At 39.9% G+C, this 25,940-nt stretch overlaps 1 protein-coding gene across 1 annotated transcript; it reads right to left on the bottom strand.

The window, feature by feature from the left end:
• Window positions 1-156: 156 nt before the first annotated feature.
• LOC308139483 (protein NipSnap homolog 2-like) lies at window positions 157-10,964 on the bottom strand. The gene is made up of 10 exons (XM_080508943.1): window positions 10,842-10,964; window positions 10,160-10,299; window positions 10,034-10,079; window positions 9,610-9,704; window positions 9,304-9,374; window positions 9,045-9,185; window positions 8,028-8,059; window positions 3,351-3,445; window positions 2,102-2,185; window positions 157-1,299 (listed from the first exon to the last, which is right to left on the bottom strand). Exons 1-10 carry the CDS (start codon window positions 10,931-10,933, stop codon window positions 1,235-1,237), a joined length of 861 nt encoding a protein of 286 aa, XP_080365069.1. The 5' UTR covers window positions 10,934-10,964; the 3' UTR covers window positions 157-1,234.
• Window positions 10,965-25,940: the final 14,976 nt, after the last annotated feature.

Here is a 25,940-nt window from a genome sequence, read left to right as displayed (position 1 = left end):
GCTTCAATTGATAATACAATCTTACATTTGATGGTATGTGCAATGAGCAATAGAAGTATTATCTGTGTTCTGTACTAAGAGCTGTAAGCAGACATGCGAGTGTGACTCTTGTAAATAACTTCACTATTAAAAAAAAACCACACACCAAAAAAAAACCCCATGTTGAAATGATTTTATTGTGTCGGTATTTATATTCTTCTCTCTACATTGTTCCCTCTGAACAAAAACCTCAGATAAACAAGCTTCCTTTAATGATAAAACTTCTGTTACAGTCCACTTCTTCTCATCACGTTCACTCGGCTGGAAAGATCTGACTTCCTGCTTTTCAAGTCTTCATATACGATCACTATGCCCCGTTTAAACGCGTTGGATTAAAAACATTTTAAAACCAGGCATGCCGTCTTCACGGAAAAAAACAAACAAAAAACTGGAAACCAGAGTTACAAACACAGCACCATGAATGTGACGTTACCTTTGACCATGGCGGGGAGGCTGGGAAACATCCACTGGAGTGTTCTTGTTTTTTTGCAAAGTAATGTTTTTGGTTTATTGTTGAAAAGTATAAAATCTGCATTTTACACCTAACGTTAACCGGCAGCAGAAGTACAGCTTGTACGACTCTACAGATGTATTATTTGAATAAGCCGCGGCACACGCTTACATCATAGTGCCACTGTCCTAACACGCTTCATGTATTCACACGTGTTTACATGAAATAAATAGAAATGGCTACTGCGCTGAGCAGTGAGCTTCAGCAGTACTTTTTTTTTTTTCTTCTTCCATATGTTCCCACACGTATACACCACACAGCTGCTCCTTTTCTTTCAAGTAACTTTAGTATGCTATGAACTCAAAAGAGTAGTTTTCTTCTTTCTTCGTGCGCGAGACGTCGGGCAGAACGACTGTCAGGAGGACTAAATCGGTCAATTGTACTCGTCCTCCAACACAAACACATTAAAATCAAATGAAAAGAAACACGCCATCAAAGGCAGTAAGGGCCTTGATGTCGTTCAGTAACTACTGGAACTGGACATAAACGGCAGATATCGTTGCCTTTTCTGACCTACTGACATCTTGAAGTAATATAGCAAACAGGAGTGAAGGGGGGGGGGGGGGGGGGGGGGGGTGTTGTGCAGCACCAACATGACGACGCTCTGGATAGGATGTAACATTAAAAGAAAGAGGGTGCCACTTCGTATCTCAGCCTCCGGCTGGGCCGCCTGCCTCCTCCGCTTCACTGCAGCGGCGACGCCTTCGTCGGGATCATAATCCTGGAGTCCATGTGCTGAATGAGAGGAACTGCAAGGAGGTTCAGAGTTTAGTCAGTGCGTCCTTAAAACAGCCTCCGACAAACGTCGCCGATCAAGGTCAGCCAGTTCTTAATTGAGCCAAATCAGAACGGCTCTCAAAGGAGGACTTCCAAGTGCAACGTCACGTCAATGTCAATCAGGTAAAGGTTCATAGTTTATGGTTTGGAACTCTATTTAGTTATTTATGTACAAATTAACGAATTAACGGCAAATTATGCTCACGGCAGGTCAAATAATCATAACAAAAGTGACATGACTGATAAAACTGAAGTGACCAAATGAAAACGGAAGTAAAAAAAAAAAAAAAAAAAAAACTTAGAGATCTTAATCTTAAAGAATATTTGCAGTGTGTTTCTGATCTTTCAAACTTTGTCGAGATAACAGGAAGCACCATCCACGCCAGATGACTGTTAGAAACTACAAATAAATCCAAGAAACCTTGAAGATGAGTCCACAAAACACATCAACAAAATTAAAGTATACATTTCTCTCAAAATTTGAGCGCAAGTGTTTATATACAGCTTTGCTAAACAATATAGCAGGACTGTAACTTATGTTGCTTTTAAAGATGAATAGAGCCAAATTATAAATCACCGATTTATTTTTGATTATTTTACTTGTTTTGTTTGCAGTTGTTGAAGTTCCCAAAAACTGCCAGATAAGTTTTTTTCAGACTGTCAGCAAAAAAACGAAACAAAACGAAAATCAACTATATACTTACATGTGTATTTATGACACAGACAAGAATCCGGAACATGAACAAGTGTCGGACGTGGTTCTGGACGACTCACCTGTGTAATACACAACCTCCTCCCAGCCGTCCTGGTGCCAGACGGCGTTCCTCGTGTTCTCTCGAGACTGGAGGTCTTTGTAAGCTGCGGGGAACATAATAAAAGCCCTCAAATGAAGACAGCAATAAAGGGTCTCCAAAATATAATAATAAGAACAGGTCGACGCCATCAATGTCTCTGTGCTTTGACATTTTCTTCGGTCCTAATCACATTGCTCTCTCTCTCTTGGCCTGTGAATTGATCACTTTTCTTTCGTATCCTGCCATTTTGAATGAGCAGAGCAAGGATGGAGTGGATAAGAAACAATTTGTTCGAACACAAGATGACAACAGCGCATCACTTAAAAAGACAAAAAAAAAAATGTTTCCAAAATGATCTTGGGAGATTCAGCGATGTTAAATAAGCTCAATTTCAAATAAACTCCCAAACTGCCAACTCAATTCACAAGCCAATATCTGAAAATAATTAGACAAATAAACAATTACTAGAGAAGGTTTATTCAAATTGTTGAAAAGTGAAAGGACGTCAACTAATGCATGTTTGGGAACTATGTAGATGTTAAAAAGTTGTGGCCTGGAGGTTAGAGCAGTGAGCTTGTGTCTCGAGTTTGAGATCCCATCGACCCCAAAACCCCTCGTGAGGACCGGCATTCAGCGTCGGCCAAGTCTGTGATGTTCCCTCAGAAGGGAGCAGCCAAAGGTCAGCGATCATCAGAACTTTGACATCATTTAATCTGACAGATTCTCAAAATCTCTCCTTTTGTTGTCCACGGTCTGGAGTTACAAGGAGCTTCTGAAGGCTCGTCACTAAACGCCAGTGTTGTTGGGCGCTCTTTCTTTCTGTGATGGCAGCCGTCTGGTGAGGCACCCGAGAGCGTGTCTGAACAATGCGGCTGCTGGCCGGTAAACCAAACAAGCAGCTCGAAGGGCGAAAAAGGCTCAACGGAGCGGCGGGAGGCTGCAGGTCATTATCTGTGGCTTCTACAAAACAAGTGGACTTATTAACGTGTGTAAAGTGTTGTTTTTTTCTAAAGCTCAAGTAACAGTCTCAAAGTTCAGCAGTGTTCAAAATACAGTGAGCAACGCACAAAAAGCAGAGCTTATCAATCTCTATTGTATTTTTTGATGAAATGACCCCAACATTCTTGATGGCTGATTGATTTCCTGTGGAAGAGCAGACGCTTCCTGCTTATCTGGACGCTCGACACGGCCAGAGTGAGACGTTGCATAAAGCGGCTGTTGGAACGTACCCCAGAGGTGATGGACCATGTAGAGGTTCCCGATCTGCGAGAAAAATCCTCCCACTGCTTCGCTGTTGTGCTGGCGGTATCGAATGGCCCTGGCCCTGCAAAGAAAAACCAAAAACTATGTTCGATCCCCAAAAAACATTTGGCAGACAGAAACAGTCTCAGATATTCAACCAGTTATATTAAAGTGGTTTCAACTTTTTTTTTATTGTCAGGTAAAGACATAAGGTAGAACACAAAAGTACAGTCAGATAGGGCACCATTTTCTCCCATTACCGAGATCTACACCCCCCCTCCCCCCCATTCTCTTTAACAATGGAATGAAACAAAGTGCGTAGTCAAAGTGACGCTAACGAGAGGCGCCTCAAAGCCCCGATTGCGATCGACTGAATCACATCCAGCTCGACGACGTAACGGCCTGGATCAGCGTGTTTATGAATCCCACCGCTCACCAGGGTTTCATAAAACAATTTGAATCGGTGCGTTTTAAATTCATCATTTTCCCTCTGGTGCAAACATATAGAGTTGATATCGTGATTACAGTCTGGATGTGACACCCCGTCTTCCAACTACTCAAGTGGGTTAAAAAAAAAAAAAAAGACCACCCTGGCTTTATTTTAAAGCACCACGGAGAACTGGTCAAATGTCGGTTGTGTTAAATGAGCGTAAAGGCAAAATTGAATGAAAGATGAGAACGGATCCTGGTGTGGAGGTTCAACCAAAGGTTCACTGCGCTTCCCAATAGTGACGAGGAGCTTCTGTCGTCAATGTGTTACGTCGCTCTCTACTCTAACATGTTATTCAAAAAGCTCCACTATTATTAGCAGGAGGATTAAAAAAAAGTTTTTTTTTAAACATTTGTTATGAATTGTATTATGTGATAGAAGTTTCATATTTGTTTCACAGGTCTACAGAGGTTTGGCGAAACAAAGGAGGGTTGAAATGAGCGTAAAATTAAAAGCAATAAAAGAGCACTTGTCCTCCCGGACTGATCGCTCCATCAAGAAGGATTATTTGAAAATCACCTTTCTGTTGTTTTAGGAAGACGCGGCACACAAAACGCCAGCGTTACAAATTAGTTTGCGGTTGAATACGGCTCTGTGGACATTTTTCAAGCACGAAAAATTATGTGTTATTAGTTGTTTTTTTTAAATATATTTTTTGTTTTCGATCAGTAAATCAGCATTCGCCGGGACCACCCTTTGCTTTCAAAGCAGCATCAGTTTTTAAAATATCTTGGAAAACCGAAGCACAGATTGGATATAGTCTGGTTCAGATCGTAGGGATTATGTGTGGAAGGCGTAAGCTCACGTACAGGAACCCTTGTTCTTCTTTAAGCTGGAGGTAGTGCTTAATAAACACTGGTGTTATGTCGAGGGTTGTTTTCCTCTGTTCAGAATACACTTGGAGCCAATCAGACTCCTTCCTGCTGGTATTATGAGATTATTAAGTCCCTTCCCAAAGCATTAACACAGCACGAGAAACTAAAACGGACTGCTCTGCATCCTCTCACACTTTTCTTCTTTTTCGGGAAACTGCAACGCCGTTAACCCTCAAAGCGATTCAATAGTGTATTGAATACACAACATTGTGTGAGTTTGAGCAAAAACAAGAAGCAAGTGATTCTATAAAAACTTAGTTACACGTGTCACAGTTCAAACATTTCATGCACAGACGTTCATTATTTGTTCAAGATAAGCACAAACTCTTTAACATCCATATAAATGCTGACTTAATCCAACATGTCTGAACATGTCTGGCTACAATGAGTGCAGGTCTATCGAACAGATTCAATAGTTTGAATTTACATTTAAGGATTAGAGGTTTTGCAAGTTTTAGCAACCCCCCCCCCAAAAAAAGTAACTTAACATGCAATTACTAAAGTGGTTTTTCATGCGATCCTGCTCCGAATCTACCCTTTCATCAGTTTTTGCTCCGCATTCATGAATTACACTCATATCCAATCAAAACATGTAAACAGACTTGGTGTGAGGCATTTTTAAAGGACTCTTGCGGCTTTACTCTAACCTCCTAGGACCCGGACTCTTAAATGGCATTCAATTTTAATTTCTCTTTGCTATTTGGGCTTATTGGGACCTGATGAGTGTTACAACAGAGAATTATCTTATTACATGATGTAGTTTCTGAGAAAAATGATGTCCACATATGTGGACATTCGTTATATATTACAATAAAACACAATAAAGTCACAATTGAGTAATGATGTACAAAACTCTATATTTGGTACCTGAACATGGCAACATTGTTTCCTGAGTGCAAAACCAAAGTAGGAAACTATTGTCCATTTTTCTAAGTGCAAAAACAAAAATATAAACAATGATTGTGTGCTTTTTCTCAGCGCAAAATCCCCAAAATAAATAACTTCTCATTTTTGCTCAGTGCAAAAATAAAATGACAATGAAAACAAAAGTCAGAGTTGTCATTGTCATGCTGACCCTAGAAGGTTATGGCCACTTCCATCTGAAATTTTAAGAACTGCATGACGTTCTTCTTTGAAGTACCAAATACACTGAGGTCTTCACGGTACAGTAACCAGCTGCTGGCTAAAGCCAGATCAGTAAAGAGCATTGGCCTATCCACAGTGTCCATTTCTTTGTATGGCCATTCATGCTATCGTCACTCATCATTCTATCGACAAGGTCAACTCCACCCATCTTGGAGTTGTATTCATGTATAATACTTGGTCACGAGATGGTTACATATCTTTTCAGTTTCTTGTCCCATCATTGGCAGATATTGTCACCATGGACAAGCTCCTGTGAATGGAATCATCTGCTTATCAATAGAACCACATTCTGGGGGAGCCTGGGACCTGCAACCTTTCAGAATGCGGTTCAGAAAAGGCCTCACTTTCCAGAATTTATCACACCCTTTCAGAACGTCTGGAACATCATCATCAATGACCACATTTAGTGATTTCCTCAGTCTGAAAAATCTGTCATGTGTGGACTTTTCTGTGATGGCAGGAATTCTCAAAGTGCTGGACCAATACATCCTGACTGCAGGATACTGGACACAAGACATCAAAATAGAACCACCAAAAAAAATTATAGATTTCATTAGTTGACGTGTTGACTGAGTCTCAACTTCTGGCCAGTGATACAGCATTGGAGCAATCAGCAATCATTTATCAAATCTTTATCAATGTACTGCTCCATGTGGTCCAGTGGGGTCCAGCCTTCTCTATCATCCACAGTGTCCTCTTCATGCTCAAACTGAGCTTGATTTGGTGTTAGCGGAGAAGCCCCCCATCACAGCCCACATCCTTTCTTGGACTGTGCTTGATGGCTTGGTCCTGGCGTTGTCTCTTCTGAGACATTGCTTGAGACATCATGCTCATCCTGCTGTGCCCAAGAGCGACGCCTGGGAGTGCCTGATTTGTCATTGTCACGATCCAAACGATATCCTTGATATTCCGAACGGAGACGTTTACATCCTCTGATAGGATGAGGATTGGGGTCCTCACACCCACGACTGTCCTCCTCACTGCTACTTGGCTCCTGTCATGGGGGCTGATAATCAGCATCCTCCACGGAATCATCGATGTCTAACAAATCTTCCACTTCTGACTTCACTCCACCAATTAACCCCAGCAACTCCAGTAGTTGTGATGAAGAATAGAACTCTCAAAAAAATAAATCATGACAGAAATCTAATAAAAATCTATGTAAATGTATTAATAAAACATACCATATCTGCTTGTACTGTAGTAAACTATTTATTTCTACCAAAATCATCCCAAAATACAATTTAAAAACTCAATCCCTTTGTCCACATTTGTGGACATGTTCAACAAAACTATCAGAACGAAGTCCTCCTGTCCACATACGTGTACATCAAGTTTAACAGCATGGTGAGTTGTTATAGTTGCAAACTTTTGTCTAATTTCACTTCAGAAGCAAACATTGAACACTTATAAATAGATCTGAACAAGAATCAGCCATGAAATTTCTTTAAATTTTTTACCTGGTCAACTTTTGCATCGGGAGTGGCCGGCTGAATTTCAAGGTGTGTTGTCAACCATCTTGAATCTAACCTGTAATGTGTTATACTCTTATTCCACCACCAAGTGGCAGAGTGATGTCCACAGAAGTGGACACCAGGACTTTGTAGCACAAAATTTAGTATCGTGGTCTAGACAACTGAAAATGTGCTGTCCACATATGTGGACGCCAGGTCCTAGGAGGCTAAAGGACCACAAGGCTGGTTTAGGTGAGCAGAGGACGTTGTGCTGCACGAGCCACGTATTATTCAATAGTTTTAAGTTTCATTTTATAATTAAGAGTTAATGGCATTATTTACACTGGAGAATCTCTTAAGAGTCTGAACATGTTGTATAAATCCCAAAAGAGTGCTCGGGCAGACACGTGTAGACTGATTTGTTTGAATCCTTCTTCGTGGATTTATGGGTCGACCTCATGTGATAAATGTTGCCCTGTTGGCTTCAGTCGATCCTCCCCAGCTCAGATTTCTCAAATAATAAGTACACGTTATTCCACATGAATCTGAGTCTTGGCTGAAGGGCATGACGGTGAAGTTCAGACACAAAGCGTCTCCCCGAGGAATCGCTCTTATTAATGACACTGTGGTGAGCGAAGCCTCATGCAACTGTTCTGTAACTACAGCTTGGTGAAACTGAATGAATTCAGGCTGCCTTACCAGTAATTACCCCACTCGATCATGGTTCCTGGCTGTGGGAGAGAAAACAAAATATCTTTTAATTACATTGAAACTTGTACAGGCGCAACCTTTTCCAGACTTTGACGCAAGCAAACGACAAGAATACAACACGGGTGTTTTGTCAGGGCGCAGATAAGCTGCAATAACGACGGCGCCCGGAGGCTTCTTCCATCGCCCTGCGGCGCTTAAGACGACGAGCATCCTGCTGTTTCCAGGGTCTAATCTCAGCCTGTGCTGAGGGATGACAGCGTTCGTCTATCACATGTCGGCACTGACACAGAGACGGTTTGGCCTCCCAGATTAGAAAGAAGGACTTAATCTGCTGGGGATGAGATGGCTTTATTCAGACTGTATGCACTTGACGTGTCATTTTCCTCAGAAACAGACGCACAGTTTATTCCTGCCCAACAGCTGCTCAGCACCATGTTGAGCATGCACAAACACATTAAGGTGCTTGAACTTGGTGCATTTAAAGTGTCATTTTCATTATCGCGTCGTTGCTCAGCTGTTCTACGATCTCATGCTTTCGGGCTGCTCATATTGACGTTGTGTGTTCATTAAAACAAGGAGCAACTGAGTAGAGAACAAAGCTGCGTTGAGGAGTCACAGCACAGCGCGTTTCCCTGCTGTAAAACCAATCTCATTGCAGACTGTGTCATCAATAAGGAAGGAAGGAAACATCCCATTTCACTGCATTCTGTTTCTTATTCACACGAGTAGTGTGTTTGAAAACAAGTAAACAAAGTGCCTTTAGGACTTTTCATGGCCTCTATTAACAGAAACACAAATGTGCATATCAGAATCGTTGGCTCAAAGCTCTAAAAGGATTATTCTGATAACTTTGCCTGCAGAGGAACCGATGATCGATTACAAACTGAACAACCGAGTCAAAACAGCAGCACGAGTTCCTCTTTCACTCACAGAAAAAAAAAAAAAAAAGTTTCCGATTTTAAAGAAGAACTCATTAAAGGAGGAGGCTGCAGCTCTGACACTCACCCTGAGCTGGTAGGACCTGAGCTCGTAGACGTTGGGACCCTCTCGAGGAACTGGCTCGTTCCAGAAGCTGAACTCCAGCAGAAGCTGATTCCTGCGGGACAACAGCATCTTGCCTCGCTCCTTCCTGTAGGCTGTGAAATCCTGAAGACACAGATCAATGGGATTTGCTTCGACGTAAACCAGATGTGCTCCGATGAGCTGGCAGCCCAAGCGGCGAGGGAGAGTCGCTCTGATGAGGTGCACATGCTGCGGTGTTTACCTTGTTCTGCCTGAGCTTGTTCATCACCTCTGTGAGTGCTGGGTATCCACCTCTGTAACGCCACAGATGAACTGGAAAGACAAAACAAGCATCACTGCAGCGTCACACCACATCACTAAAGCGCAGAACTCTCTGAAACCGATCCTCCTATTTTAGGATTTTCGAGGAACAAGACAATAACAGAAAACAACAGTTACAATGTCAGGCAAACTATAATATCGTTACTCACGACTGCACAAAAGCCTAAAAAATTGGCATTGGTGAAATTCAGTGTAAGTCAGTGCACAACGATAATAGCGATCCTACCGGCCTGGTCTTGTTCTCCATACCAGGTATTCCAGGTTCCCACCAGCTCACAGGGGTAGTATTTATCAGCATGGATGGAGGGCAGAACGTCCTCACTGTGATGAACGAGAAGCGAAATTCTATCAGATATTAGCATGTGATAAAAATCGCTGGATGACTCGACTGTAATTTATCATTTATGGTCAAATAATTTCTTCCTCGTGTCTGAATTCATAGGCAGATTATCTGAAGTGGCTGTAGGTACGAGCAGCATTGGTGTGTGTAGGACAGAGGTTACGCCATGTCGTTCACCTCACAGGAATAGACCTCTGAATTATTTTTACACAGTTGTCTTGGTCTTTTTTTTGCTCCCCCCACTGCAACAAGGTCTGCCAAAAAAGCCCATGCCACCATACCCTCTTTTGTAATACGAGACGACACTCACCAGAGTTTGTTGTAAGAATCCAGGCACTCTGGCTTGACATTATGGACTGAAAAGAAAGCTTGTGTTTGTGAAAAAAAATCTACGCACAACTTTAAAGGCATGTGGATGACTCATAGGGATACTCACACTGGATTTTGTAGAGGTTGCTCGCTTCATTTTTGGTCAATAGATTGGAGTGTGCATCTTTCCTGGGATCGACCTTCCTCACAAAGAGAGACTTAAACCAGCTGTCCTCTCGGTTTCTGCTGCTGGATGCTGTAAACCCCCTGAAAACACACGAGAAGTCATGAGCAACACTGGTTCCTCAATCCACATCAGCTACAAACACTCTGACGCCTGCTCTCTTTTTTTAAGGCTCAGGTGACACTTTGATGAGTCAATTGTGACTGCAATGTAATGCACACGTGGTAATAGTGACCTGCACGATCCAAAGCATCAAAATGATCTGCATCATGCAGAAACTTGTGCATCACATTTTTGCATCGCAGCTAAACAAAGTCAAATATTGACCTTGAGCGTTTGCGTGTCTCCCTGACAAACGATGAGAGAAACCGGTCTTCGTTCCTCGTCACCAGCGTCCAAGACGGGGTAATGATGTGAAACGAGCCGTGATAAACAAACACACGGTGCAGCTCGCGGTGACTTACAGCTGAAGGCCACAGGAGGAGCGACTCGTTAGCGGATAAAGCGCTAGCTCGCACGGGCTTCACCGCAGCCACAACAACAATTGATAGGAAATAACACGCAGCAGCCGACACAGGACGCCACAGTGGCGACGATAAACATGTAGACATGATGGACGGCTGACCTGCACAACACCATCAGCTGTCCGGCGGAGTGGGCCCCGCTTTTAGCGCGACCCAAACCACCGCGGACTCTCTGAAGGACTCCAGTCGCCATCTTCAACTGAGCTACAGCCACACAGAGTGGCGGCGAGTGGACACTACCCGCAGAGGACCGGCAGGGGGCGAGCGAGCACCACAGAGCCGCATGGTGAGCCACGGCGAGACAGCGAGAAGAAGATCCCCCTTCCACATGGAGGTAAGATATCCACAACCAGAGTCAAAAATATTTTGAATCTTAGGACATTCCTGAAAACACAACAGACTTAAAATGAAGACATGGCCGTGTGTTATTATGGAATTGTTTATCGAGTTGATTTATTGCACCTTTTATTTGGAAATAAGGACTGGGAGAAACAAACAGTATTGTAAAAGAGTATAAAGAGTATAGGATATGATTGGATTGTAGAGTAAATAGTATTCTACAGTACATTGTAGTTTTGCGCTGATTTTATTGGTATGCGTTGATGCTTGCTTGGATGCTTTATGTGGTCAGAGGGCCTTTCTATGTTGACGTTATGCTGCATTGATCATCATTGGACCAGGGAGGAAATTATTTATCATGTTTTGAAAACTGACTATATTTTACAAACATTTGCAAAAGACTTAATTATCTTAATGATCATTTAGGGACATAAAACAACTACAAACACACAATTATAAACAGATTTAAAACATATGTTTTATGTTCTGGCTCGTGGAGCCCAAAAATTACCCCAAAAGGGCATAAACCAATAAAAATACTTCCACAGCTAATAACCAGAAAATTACAAAAATAAACTAAAATGAAACATTCTCAAATTGTGAAGTGATCACAGGAGGTATAAAAGCACAACAGAAAGATACAGAATGACCACAAGAAGTATAAACTTAGTATAAACTCACAATATTAACTTTGAGAGGACTGCAGATCATATTCAGCAGCATTGCATTATGTTTGCTGACTTACTTGGAAGGAATTAACTCCACTGTTATGATAAGATAACCTCCTTGAATTGATGGCCATTTGTCATCCATTCCAACATACTGTTGCATATTTCTGGAAAGATGAATTACATACAATCATCTATCCAGCTTTAAACAAAGCACTTATACACTCAAACATGTACTGTATAGCCTACACGTAAAGGGTAAAAACTATGTGTAATAACTTTCCCCAAAGTGTAATAGACTGCTTGGACGAATGAGGGCGCTGTAATCCACCCCATAATGTGTTAACGGTCCTTTTAATGTGCTCCTGAGGCCGATGTCCATAGTATGGAAAAGGGAAATGATTACAGTTACAGTGTAAAGTAAACATCTTTTCCAATATTAAATCTTTGTAGTCTACCCCCCCCCCCTCCCCCCCGCCATCACAAAAAGAAACCCTTCCAAGAAAAATACATTAAAAAGTACAAGGAAGGCTGAAGTGACTTGACACGACTCTTCTTGCAACATCACAGTGTGCAGGCCTGTGTGTGGCAGGCCCCCACAGCTGTGACCTACTTCAACACGGGAAAAAGTCTCCAACCTAAAGGCAAAAAAAACAAGATTAGACTTGACCCTGATGGAGAATATTGTCCTTATATTCTCAAGTACTGAACTTAGAAATAATATACTGGCGATCAAGTATGGGCTGATGTTCTTTGTGCTGCGAGGCCTGCAGGAAGAGCGCGTCACTGCAGTATCCGGTTGCACCGGGTGATGGAGAAGGTGACGGGGGTCACGGCCACAGAGGAATTCAGCACAGTTGAGACTGATTTATTATTTGACAGGGTGACAATGAAGCAAATGGGGACCATATTGCTGAAGCTCACTTGGCTTCAGGAGAAACACTACTTACCACCAGTGGAATTCACAAAGAATGGGGGATTTGTCTCGAGTTCAAAGACATGAATCAAGAGGGAGTGTTTTCACCGTGAAACATTTTTGAATAACAAAAAGCAAAATGTGCACATGTCTGGGAATTCAAAGTATGATCAGATCCAGTTCAAATCAGATCTTTTTTAGCTCAGAAACTGATCCAGGGGGTTGATTTTGGAACTAGTCTTTATTTATTCTGACCTCAGTTAAAGGTTCCACTAGTTAAACCAACATCAAAAGTTTTGATGTATTATTTGAATGTGTAATAAATTAAACCGTATACCCTCTAACAGCCAGAGACATCCAGGGGTGCTTCAGAGGACGCCTTAAAGTGTCTATATTAATCTGAATGGCTTGATCCCCATTTTTAACAAATTTCGGTGGACATGGAGTTTCACCAAGGGCACGTTTTATTAATGGAAGGAGTGAGGTCAGCTTTTAAGCTAAGAACTTCAGTTTCACTACTCTGCCTGTGCATATATACACAGCCTCATTCGTGTTCGTGGTATAATAAAAAGTACTTTGTGGGAATGAAAGACGAAGTGACGAAGTAGAGCGTGCATTTTTAATTGATTGAGAACAAGTTTTAGTTATCCTGACACTGTTGAATCTATTCTCACCTTCATGAGTAGACACATCGTTTCCCTATGTTCATGTACTCCACTTGATAGTATAATACCCTTAAACCACCATAAGCCCGTCAGGCGTGAGATCTTTTCATGGCTGACAAACCTTGCCGTTGTACGGTCCACTTATGAGCTTTGTGTGGAGCATTTACCAGCTCATCTGGTGTGATTTCATCTGCAGCTCTTTTTTTTTTTCTTCATGTCTGCTTAAAGGTTAAACATGAACGTCAGTTTTTAAAACGGTAAAGAATAAAAAAAAAAAACACACGCCAAAAAAACCAACTGAAGGTGAGAGTACAACATTTTTGTCAATACCTTGTCACACAAAAACCCATTTGTGTCCTGAGCTCAGCTAAGTGACTTTCAGACCCTGTCATATATTGGTGGTGGCTCTGAAAGAGGAGGTTTCCATGATCAAAAAAACTACTTTTTTGAGAATGAAAAGTGTGTCTTGGCACTTTTGAACATCCTGCTGACTTTGGACAAGAGAAAAGATGGATATGGTTTTACCATTAAGCCCCTGGAAAAGAGAACATGACACTTGGATATTCACATTATAAATTTAGGGTTTATAAATGCCGGTAGTTCTATTTCACTGCCTCTGCGTTATTTATAATCATGAAAGAAATATATGTTTCTTTTGCCTTTTGCACAACGCTTTGTAACGCCAGAAAGAAATGTTTGATATGTGACCGGATTTAGATTTTTTTTTCAGATTGTTTGCGACCTTCACTACCTTTATGCAAGGATCAGTTTCGTTAAACCAGGACTTTATCTTGGGCTGTACAGTGGTGCAGTGGGTCACACACCCCACCTCACATAAGATTCCTGGTCAGTGCCTTTTTCTGTGGATTTAACTTTAAGGGTCTGCATGAGTTTTTTTGTTGCTCTGCACAGTGCAAAGACATGGATAATAGGTTGATGTATTAGTCTTCCATGGTTGCATGCAGTTCCATATTCCCCATATGACTCACAAGTTGAACAAAGCGGGTATAGAAGGTGTATGAAGACATGACAGCTGCAAACACAGCTGTCAACAATCCTTAACTAACATACCGTAAAACAATGCACACTAACATTTGCAAACTTTTTAAATATATATTTAAATATGAGCACTGATGAACCGACATGGCTTAGTCCCAAACCAGCCCCTCATATACATCATGTTCACAGTGGATCTTCTGCAAATTGAAAATCTGTAAACCAAATTATCTGGCCCGTCTTTGCAGTTTCCCCCTCTCTCTCTCTTCTTGTATTATTTTTGGCCTACTCCTCGCTGGCAAAAGCTTTCCAAGAAACGGTGTTGGATGTGTGAGAAAATATTTAGGAATTTTTGCTCTTTTTTTTCTTCTTCACCACATCCTTGTCTTTTTTTGGGCAATGCAGTGAATAAATACAGCTCCACTGCACACAGTGGCACTAAAACATTTATAGATTCTGCTGTAATCAGAGTTAAATCCAGGAATAACTATGTGTTTATCATCACATAATATAGTATAGATAAGAAAATTATTAATGCCAGGACTAACTGGCCTGTTGATGGTTGACAAATGTGCTGCGTACAGGCCACACAGTGGTGCCGTGGCCTGGTTCAAGCTGGGGTTGGGCTTAAGGGACCTTTCTGTGCAGAGCACGTATATTCTCACTGGGAATGTGTGGTTTCCTTTCCATGTTCTCTAGTTTCCTCCCACAGTCCAAAAACATCCATTTGGGGATAATTGAGTATTCAAAATTACCTGCAAGTGGGAATCTGAGTCAGTTTTTGTGACTATCTGTCCGTATATTTACCATGTGATGGACGAGGTTTGCACAAAGCAGCATAGAAGATGGATAATTTGCCTAATTTAGGTCTTGTGGCCACAATCATCTCACTGACATTTACCCAGCACTTTGAAATATAATTTCTAGACACCTTTAGGTCTTGAACATTCACCAATCTCTATTTAATTATTGTACTGGTCAAGAAAGGCATCTGGAGTAAAACCTGTCAATCCAAACATGTGGCTCATGTGAACTGCTGTGGTGACGCCCGAAGGGAGCAGCCAAAACACACTTTCTCACTGATTGTTCACTGACAATGGATGAAGGTCTCACGTGGGTAATTTAAGCCCCAGATTTTGTGTGTGTGTGTGTGTGTGTGTGTGAGAGAGAGAGAGAGAGAGAGAGAGAGAGGGAGAAAGAGAGAGAAAGAGAGAGAGAGAGAGAGAGAGAGAGAGAGAGAGAGAGACCCTTCCCGGACACTTATTGCTCATTAAATTTGTTCAGGCTTTATTTAAAAGGGTAGTCGTCTGAAAAGTAGAATACTTCTGTTAAAGCAATACTGGCATATGGAGAACTATGGAGTCGTGAATATATATTATAATATAAATGTTATGAATATTACAAAAAAAAAACCCATCACATCAGTTTGTACTATAATTCACTGTTGTCCGTCCATTCATCCAACCATCCATACATGAATAATGTGACTAGTATTTTAGGTTAAGTTCTATTTGATATGCTAATTAATATTTACCAAGAGGAAAAACACACAATTATAAAGGTCTCCTGCTGGTGAGTTAAAGTTAAATTTACCATGTTTGTCTAAAGAAAATGTGATAATTTGAGCAGAATTTTATTTTGTATATCATTAAAATAAAAATCAGAAGACTTAAAAAAAAATTCTGCATTTGTCAAGATGTTGTACTGAGGATAACCTTCAACGCCAGGAAAACCAAGGAAATGATACTTGTCATCAGAAGGAGAAGACACACTCAGCACTCTGTGAAAACACATCCAGGAGTTGGAGAGGCGGCAGCTTGAAATGCCTTGGTCTCCACATCACAGCTGGCCTCAGCTTCAAACACCTCCAATCAAGTGAAGATGGCTCAGCGCAGACTGTATGTCCACAGGAAGCTGAACCTTCAGACACCTGATCTATTGCTGCAGTGTGTGGATCTCCAGCTGGAGGAGGAGAGCAGGAAGGACGAGCAGCAGATGGTAACTTAAAAACAGCGTGTGTGCCCAAGCAGCCATGTAACATTTCACCCGGAACAATAAATTCGATTCTAATTTTAATTTACAGTCACACAGTTGTTCTCTGTCTTCAATTCATGAATTCAGAGTGAAAAACACCCCTGATAAAAGCAACAGACAGGTAGCATGTTCAATTTACAGTCTGTACATGAAAGGACAATGTTTTACTTGGATTGTAAACATCATTGAAGAGACGTCAGGCAGACTAGAAATGCACACGAGGAAATAACCGGTTCACTCATAAAAAGGTAACTAGAAAGTCAAATATGTTTCTCGTCTGTCTGCATCCTGTTTGTCTTCATTAGTTCAGGATTTTAGACACCCTCTTTCCTTGAATTTCTACACGTTAGAAAATGTGGTGCAATTAACTGAAAGGCTGATGCTATTATTTGAACAAGCTAACAACTAAGGAAAAGAGTCATTACTTATGGAGGCAAAGCAAAACTCTGACACCTCCACAGAAACATCTCAGGCTTTACAAAACAAGTGTGTAATGAGATCAACAGCTGGAGTTGTTGAAAGGTTTCTTCATCCCGAAAGAACATTTACAATCTAATGTCCAGAGCCAAGCTGGCTCTTTTTTAAAAGGAAACCAATCAACTGACGTTGTTTCATGATTACCATTAGCACGGAGTGCATGTGACGTTTAACCTTTGTATTCAACAGTTCTGTCTCCGCTCTCTGCAGTCTAGACATGAACATTGTCTCCGGGCTGTGTGATGTGTTTTATCTTGAATGATTCCTCGATCAAGCCTTTGAGAAAAGACAGAAAGGAGTCCAGGGAAACAAAGGAATCCTGCGTACTCGCTCTGGTATTTCATGACGTCGGATTCTGTCTCGGCCGCCGCGCACATTCTCGAACATCGATAGCAGGACATCAGTGAGAGGTGTGAATGAAAAATAAAGCAGTCAAGGCCAAATCTAAGGTTGCTGAGAGGGCGGGAGCCGCCTTCTCGAGCCAGGTCTTCTTCCACCTGTGAGCTGTTCGTCTGGAAGCAATTTTGGCCTTTATATCAAGTCTTAAGACAGACAGGAAGGTATCTACAGATTACACTTTCCTCGTGCATCGCAGGCCCCCTCACAAGATCATTGATTCAGACGATTTTAATGAAATGGTATGCAGAGCCTGGCCTGGCCTACCGCTCCTCAGCAGCGCACGTACACATGTGAGCTATGATGGATGAAGAGGAGATATTATTTTCTCTTTTGTCCTGATCAAACATTTGCTGGCATTTCAGACCACATGTTTTCTCGTGATGTTCCTGGTACGGGGAAGAGGGGTTTGCCACAATTAAATCAATCACTATGTGATTCGGCCCATTTGACATTTAAACCACCAAACCAGTCTGTTCTCGAGCATATTTTCAACAGATGCAAATGCTGTAAGGACAGATTCGACAGATCTGGGATTGTACGAACCAAACTGCCCTGTGTGAAGATAAAAGTGAAGCGTTTTCTGAGCTTTTAAGTCATGTAAATTGAAGTCTTAAACTCATGTTAATTCAAAGGCCGTGTTTTTAACTATTCACCTTCACAGTACGGATGTAGAAAATATTATGTCATTGTGTTTGCATAAAGTCTTTACTACAGTGTCTTTCTTCACCTGGCAGTAGAGTTTTGGGTCTCAGGGTTGCACTTATTGTCCCTTTGACAATGTTCACATGTTGCATTGCATCTCAGGCGTGATTCATCTGCAAACCAATAAGTAATAGAACTCCAACCAATCAGAAGTGGCTTCATCTATTAATATTCATTCAACACGTTATGAGCCCCAATGTAGAAAAGGAAACAAATATGCCTTGTTTGGCAACAAGTGACAATGAAACACTTATATTTAGGCAAATGTCATAAGTATTTAAAGTGAAACTGTTTTTTCTTAACCAATGTTATAATGTATCCATATCGCACAAGGTAGATATGAGTTGAACTGAGCATATAAAAAAGGGACGAGGCTGGTGTGACAACTATATATTTATGGGACTTGTCTGTGACTTGAACAAATGGTCTGTATGAAGCTGACAGACTTTTGTAAAGCATGCAAGATTTTTTTTGCTTTTTGTTTGTTTTGCAAAATGTGCTACTGATCTGCAGCTGTGTCTGCAGTCATGTCTCCTGAGTCCATCACTCTCTCTCTATTTTATGTCACCTCATTATGTCTCCGGATCACAGGTGGTTGAAACACGTGACCTTTATTAATGCTGCGGCCGAACACTCCCATGTGGATAACTTGCCTCAACCGGCACAAATACCTGAAAATGATTGCTAATACATGTGGACAACTCGTGTAAAACTCCAGTTATTTAAGGTTACTTCTTATCACTTCCATTATTCTAATGGACTTCACAGAGTCATAGTTCATATATCTACTTCAGACACACAATACAAAATATCACATTTGATAGACGGTGTCAGCGTCTGATAGACGGAATGGAAAAACAATGAACTATGATGTACAGATAAATAACTAAAAATTTACTTTTATTTTTAAAGGAGATACAGAAGACTGATTAAAAATTCCTCCAAGTCACCTTTGTTCATCTAAGATTAAATGTAATGCCAATCACATTTTAAAGAACGCAGGAAAAGTTTCTGCTTTTTTAACATAACTAATAATACTTCACGTAAATTTAAAACAAGAGAAGACAGACTCTCCTCTAGTGTACTGAATATTCCTTTGAGAAAGACTTTCGAGAGCCTGACTTTATTCACTTTTATTCAGCGACGATATTTATAGGGAAAAATGTGTAGAAAAATAAAGGTGACAGACCAATCTAAAACAAATATTGTATTTGTTTTCGCTTTATTTGCCTCACAAAGTCACAGTTGTACACTGGGTAAAGAATAACTGCAACGGAATGCTATTCGACAAAATTATCCTTATCAGAAAAGCAAGACCTGAAACAAACATGATTTTCACCACAGGTGTTTAAGACATTAACAAGATCTGATTTTCTCAAAAGTAACTTTATTCTGAGAAGAATGAATAACATTTTTACTGAAACGCGCCCAAAATATATAGAAAAACTTTGGTGGAAGAAACACTTTATCACGGGTTCTCAGATGTTTTCTTAAGGCGACATGTTGTGTTTTGCCTGATGGATCTTGACACACACCTATGAGCAATTTTGGAGTCAGTAATTACCCTCAAACACATGTTCTTTGGAAGGACTGATGGAAGTGCCTGCTTGTTACTTAAACTGCAGGATTAATGCCAAAATTACAATTATTTTGATAAATGATGAACGCATGATTACTCACTTCACTTATTCACATTTAAGATATACATATTTTTCATCCACTTTAAATGGATATCCGCACACTTTTTGTTACATTAAAACTTCATACAAGCACAAATCTTTTGGACTGAGCTTTAAAAACAAAAGGCTAAAATAATGTTTTTATTTCCCGTGTGTTTTCTGGAAGCAACATACAGAAAAAACAGCCAAGAAAAAGTGTGAACTTTAAATAAATACCATCACAGATGCTCGATCACAAAGTACAACCCTCAACATTTTACCAAGAAATACAAAACTCATATTGAGTAGTTGCTATAGTTTTTAAATTAAAACAATTAATGCTACTTATTATTGTTGACCAGAAGTTGAAGTTGCATTTACAAAAGAGTGCCAGAATGATTAAATTTTTTTTTTTTTAATTGTCTAATTACACAAAGTTGTAAATAAAAAAATTGTTCATTGTGCCTGCTTTTGTTTTTCTTGTTTCCTGATGCGTTGAGGTTTGTAATCTCCTTCTGCTCCTGATGGGATTCTCAACAATTTGCTCCCTGCGAAATAGAACTCGCTCAAAACGAGTAGAATGAAAAATACATTAATATAATACATACACAATGCAGTCCAAACCATAAAATCACAGTGTTCACTTTGCTTTTCAAACAGTCCCTTTGGTGTGTGTCCTTCATCCAAAATGTGATTTATTAGTTGGATTTTCTCGTTCTTTTGCATTGCCGCTGTGATATTTACTACTTGAGTTTGTTCTAAATCTTAAATTGGAGACGCGACGTCCTCGCATCATTTGGGGCCGATGAAAACCACCGGCAATCCTTCTCTTGGCATTAGTGTTGTTGTAAGAAAGGTTAAGTTGGGTTAAGGTACACGGGGTCACGGTCTGTTTTAAGCTTTGCAAATCCTCAACAGTACAATTTAGACGTATTGCGACACAGGCTAATCTAAACCTGCGAACTTGCCAAGTCAACGACTTGGGCCATTATTTTTCAGGCAAGATAGCCCTATGTTACCCATCACTTCACATACAGTAGATGTAATTTGGATTTGATTACAATCAGGCTTTGAAAATGGAACTGAGAAACTTGTCTGTGACATCTGTGTGCGTGTGCATGTTGCCAAAGCTGGAAAAACAAGCCAATCAGTACATTTGCTGTTCTTTTGGCTGCAAGCAGCCGCCATTGACAAAACCATTTGGCTTATGGGTGAGTCTTTTAAACAGAAGAAAGGATTAGAAAAGTAAATTTTTGCCTTCTCAACGTGCTGCTTAGAAAATATGAACGTCTAGACAGTGGCATTTTTTTTTTTTTTTTTTTTTGTGTTTTTTTTATCAGGAAAAGACATGATCTCAGAACTTTCCCCCAGATTGACTTTTGGCAATAAAATGTTATTACCAAGAACGTCAAGGCTTGAAGTAAAAATCATGCACAAGTGTACGAGATCCAGGATGCTTGTTACTATTATGATTGCATTAATCTTCACACATGACTAATTCACTCAATTATTTTGTTCCCTGCCCTCGCCCATAATTAGCTGGAATTGGCTTCAACACTCTGTGACCCGAAACAGGATAAAGCGTGTAGAGCATGGATGGATGGATGGATGGATGGATGGATGGATGGATGGATGGATGGATGGATGGATATTTTATAAAAAAAATGGTGTTCATTGGAAATTATTTGTCTTGTTGTATTGTTTGCAGTAAAAAGCAGGCGTGTCAGTCCTGGAAACTGGTCAAAAAGCAGTTATTTACACTTCCCTGCTTTTTGTTTTAACCTAGAAGTACAAACAGATACTGAAACCTGGATCTTCAGAGGTCAAAGGTTTGGGTGATGAAGGTGACTTGACACAATTTTACTGATATACAGCCAACTTAGCTCAGTTGCTGATTTGTTTTTGCCCAAAGTGTTTTAATATGGATTATTTAATCAGTCAAATACATAAACAATGAGAAAAACAGAGCAAAAATAAACACAAGAGATGAACATATGTCAGCACATTGAATATAAGTCAATTAAAAAACAAATTAGATTTGAAGAGTGTTTACTATTATTATGTCTTGAGGATGAGTTTCACAATATAGTAACATTAAAAAATAGCTGTAGCCCAACTGGTGCTTTTAAACATTTGTTGTTGGTTTTTTGAAAAGTGCTGCAATTTAAGTATCATCAAGGCCACTCAAAGCTTTATTAGTCAAGATAAGAACTTTAAAATATTTTGTAACATTGAATCGTGTTTTTTGAAATTCTGTGAGAAGTGAACCATCTGTGTAGGTAGTTTTAAAGCAGTGTGGCTGGAGATCTATCTGGCAACTAATGTCTGTGAGCTAAAAACTTTAACCGAGTCTAGTTTAAAGAAGGAAAATGTTCATAAAACACTCAATTTCAACAACATTTCTAGTTAATTATAATTAACAACGTTTGCGTTTTATGTTCCGACACGATGTATTCTAATAATTTCACATAATTTGCCTGAATGTGTAAACCAGACAAACTTTTCAAAAATGCTGCAATAGCACATGCACACCACTGCTTAAGTAAATACTTAAATCCGCACATGTGTAGTCGATCAAGAATAGCAACAATGGCGCCACCCATAATAGCAATTTAATCTCGCATCCGTCAATGCAAAAATGTGTGTGTAATAAACAGGACTGGTAATATTTGCAGCTTAATGTTCTCTGTGCATATATGTGTGCGTGTGTGTAGTTTCCTTACAAAAACAACCAACAGCACCCACTAGTGGCCTGGCATGAAAACAACATCTTTTTCAGTGTTTCTACTGTTGCCGTGTAAATGGACCCAGTTTTCAAAGCATTTTGAAACTTCCCTGAAACGAAAACGCAAAAACAATGGGTGTTTCACTTGAAATGTTGATGTGCAAACGGCGCCTCAGACTGACTGAGATCACAGGTTTTCCAGGTAAACAAATTTCTATGCAATTTAATGTCCAAATACTTGAATGTGTCGGCTCATTCCTCCAGTGGAGTGCTTCTATACCAGTTTTTTTTTAATTTATTTAACAAAGCCGACATGCTAACTTTTGTTTTTTTTTTTCTTCCAGTTCCTAAATTAAATTAAACAGCCAACAAACCACATCATCTCACAATTTCCCACAGTGCTGTTATAAAGTTGTTAACCACTCTGCCTGGCGGCGAGGGCGACTGCGGTCTTAAAACTCTCGAAACCCGACAAGTGGTTTGAGGGCGCCTGATAGTTAAGCAGATTATTGTACATGAAAAATACAAATTGGCCAATACCTCTGGTGCCCAATGGCAAAGAGGTGGACATTGAATGGTTGAGCAGACGAGGTGCACATTTCCTTTTTTCCAGTGTGTTCTGTCTGGCAGCTGAGAGAGAAATGACACAATGCCCTGTGGGATTACGACAGGTTTGCTTTACAAAAGAGGAGACTGGATTTCTGTGGCAGAGGGGAGGGGCGACAGAATAAAAAGTAACCACACCACAGCGATTATATGCACATGCAGAGAAAATATAGTTTCATGCAAGAATTCAATATATCACAGTCCTAATCCATCTCTAAGGGAAGCCTCATCGAGGTGCGAATTCTGTCGTCGAAGGGGATTGGAAAGAGACAAAACAAACCAACATCTTCTGACTGTGTGCCATGACTGGAATATGAGTGATTTCTACGATGACAGAATAATGTATGATGTCAATAGTTTTGAGAGTCTCCAGCTCTTTAATAGCTTGACCCAAACAACTTCTCAATTCATCATCACTACGAAATGAGCTAATGGAGTCTGTTCAGAAAGTGACATGGAACAGAACATCAGGGATGTGTGAGCGTGGTCAGCGAGCATGGTATTCAAGTAATTTATTGCAAATCTAACGTCACAGTCGTTTCCACTTCCCCTGAAATACAGAGACGCTGTCATTGAAATTTCTTTTTAACGTTTCACCGCGTGATCTCATCATCAATGGCTATTACAGAAAACTATTAAACTGTGAAACGACAGAGGTTTTTCTTTAAAATAAGCCTCGGACATTTTATGGCTAAAGTTATTACAGCTTCAATGCTGACATTTATGATAAGCTGTTGAAACGACGCTAATGCAAAATGGCTCACGCTGAAAGGTTACTTCGACTTTGCAGACCGCAGTGGTTTAACAATGTAGCAGAAGTTAATGCGTTGCTTTCTGTTGGCGTCATCTCACCATGATTCAATTAATCAACTTTCTTTAAAGGCAGCGTCAGAAGCACAGAGTCAACAGGCTGGGTGGGCTTTGTTGCGCACGTGCAAGATATTAACAAGTGATAAAACCTGACTTAAGTGAACATGTAGGTATAAACAAGTTGAAAAGGCAGAGTAGTACCTTTAAAAAGTGCAGTTCAGTGGAGAAAACAGCTCTTCGTTTGGGTTGAATGAGCTGCATGCTGGTGCCCCACCATGAGATTATCTACAGCTTGAATCCTGTTGGGGGCTTTCTGAATTTTTGCATGCTGCGTTTTAAATGCGACTATTAATTGAATATTGTGCCAATGTTGTTATGCAAACGCTTGTTGAATTTTGACCCACATTTACAAACGTCACGTACCAATTCAGTGGGATTCTTAGTGAAAAATTCATTCTTGTTTGGTTGTTCAGTAAATGTTTAAATCCAGTAAATACTAGTGCGAGGCTGGTTTTTGATGCATTAATTGATTTAGTAACAATAATTGGGTAGAAAGGCGGTTTGATATACTGTATAAAGGGTCTTTATTTTTGTCTTTTTCAGATATAAAGGCTCTTTTGAAATAGTAGTCTTGTGATTCCCTTGTCATTGTTAAAAACATCAATTCCTTTATTCAAGTGAAATGTTGCATTTAATTCTTATTTCTGTAGAAATAAACAGATGTTTAAACAATGTCAATCACTTGTATCTGGTCCATCAGTGCCCTGGTATGATCTCTAAGTGGCGTGTACGTGACAGAATTCAACACAACACCTGAAACTTATTAGACCCCCAAACACAAGACAGAGCCACTTTTTCAGAGCGACTTCCAGGAAAAACAATTTCTATTAACGACCAATAAGGTGTCTGCACTCTGAGGTAACTTGTTCGAACTTGATAAAACAATAATACCCGCCAATGCCAAACAACTTTGGCTTTTTCCCTTTTGATTGTTTTAATTTTTAAATCAAAATGTCCAAGAAATACTTTAACTGCTATGGTGTAAAGGTAACAATGCTGTTTAAAAGAACTAATCAAAATTCTAATCATTGGCCAGCACTAGTAAATACATGTTTTAAAGCAATCTATTAAAATTAAACCGTGACATGTTGATGATGCTGCCAATAACGTCGAAGACAAATATACCTACATCTGTCTCAGAAGGGGCTGTTAGAAATTATATTGCTGACAAATACATTCAAAACTATTAGTCAGTTACTGGATGAACCTCTGATAAAATACAGACTTTTTCCCCCCTGAGTTAAAACAGGGTAAATGTTTAAATAAGTATTTAGATAGCTTTTTCTGCAACTTTTAATAGCGACGCCTCTGTCTACTCTGATGACATTAACAGTTCAGAAAGGAAAGAAGGGCGCATATTGTGACCGTAGCACTGTTGAGCAAAGGGTTTGCATTTCAAAATGTGCAGCTGTGCATTTTTTTAAAACTGTAAATTCAGCCATAAGACATCAATCATTTACTACCTGGAGAATGGATATGCAGGTGTAAAACTGGTTAGAGGAGATTGTTGACATCTGATCGATTTCCCATAGAGCTGTATATATTTACAGCTGCAGGAAACAGCAGTTATCTGGTATGTGCATGTTAGTTATGTTGGTGTAATGTATTCTCCAGGTATGTGCTGTTTTTTTTTAACTTAAAGTCTGATCGTTTTTAGTTGTTGATGGTGCCGGTTGCATGATGAAATGGCTAATACGTAGCTCTTTTCTCCTTGAAAGTACTTTCGACAGCTATCAGCATTTTATGAGGCACCATGTTACTTGTCCACTTAGCCAGATTTTTTCAGTATCAGATCACTATTCAAAAGTATAAAGCCAGACAGCACATCTGACATTTGTTATAGCAAAATCAAAAAAAAAAAAAAACATTTTCCATGAAATGGAAATGTGTAGGGAGAAAGTGGTATATCGAGAGGAAATTTTAAGGAAAAAGTTGAGTAAATAAGTCTCCTTACTGCTTCAGAGACAAAATTGACCTCCACAGTGCTAGAAAATGTGTACTGCATATATTAAAAAACATTTTTTTTACATTTTATACACATTAATTAGTTAGTAAAGATATACATGCAAAAAAGCTCTTGAGTTAATTTGATTGAATGAAGTTATTTCCATTTATTCAGAAGTAGATTGATTCCCTTTGAATCAT

Source organism: Blennius ocellaris, assembly GCF_963422515.1.
Source record: "Blennius ocellaris genome assembly, chromosome: 2".
Classification (NCBI taxonomy): domain Eukaryota; kingdom Metazoa; phylum Chordata; class Actinopteri; order Blenniiformes; family Blenniidae; genus Blennius; species Blennius ocellaris.
Note: the sequence above shows the minus strand (reverse complement) of the source record. Positions and strands in the feature narration are given on the sequence as shown.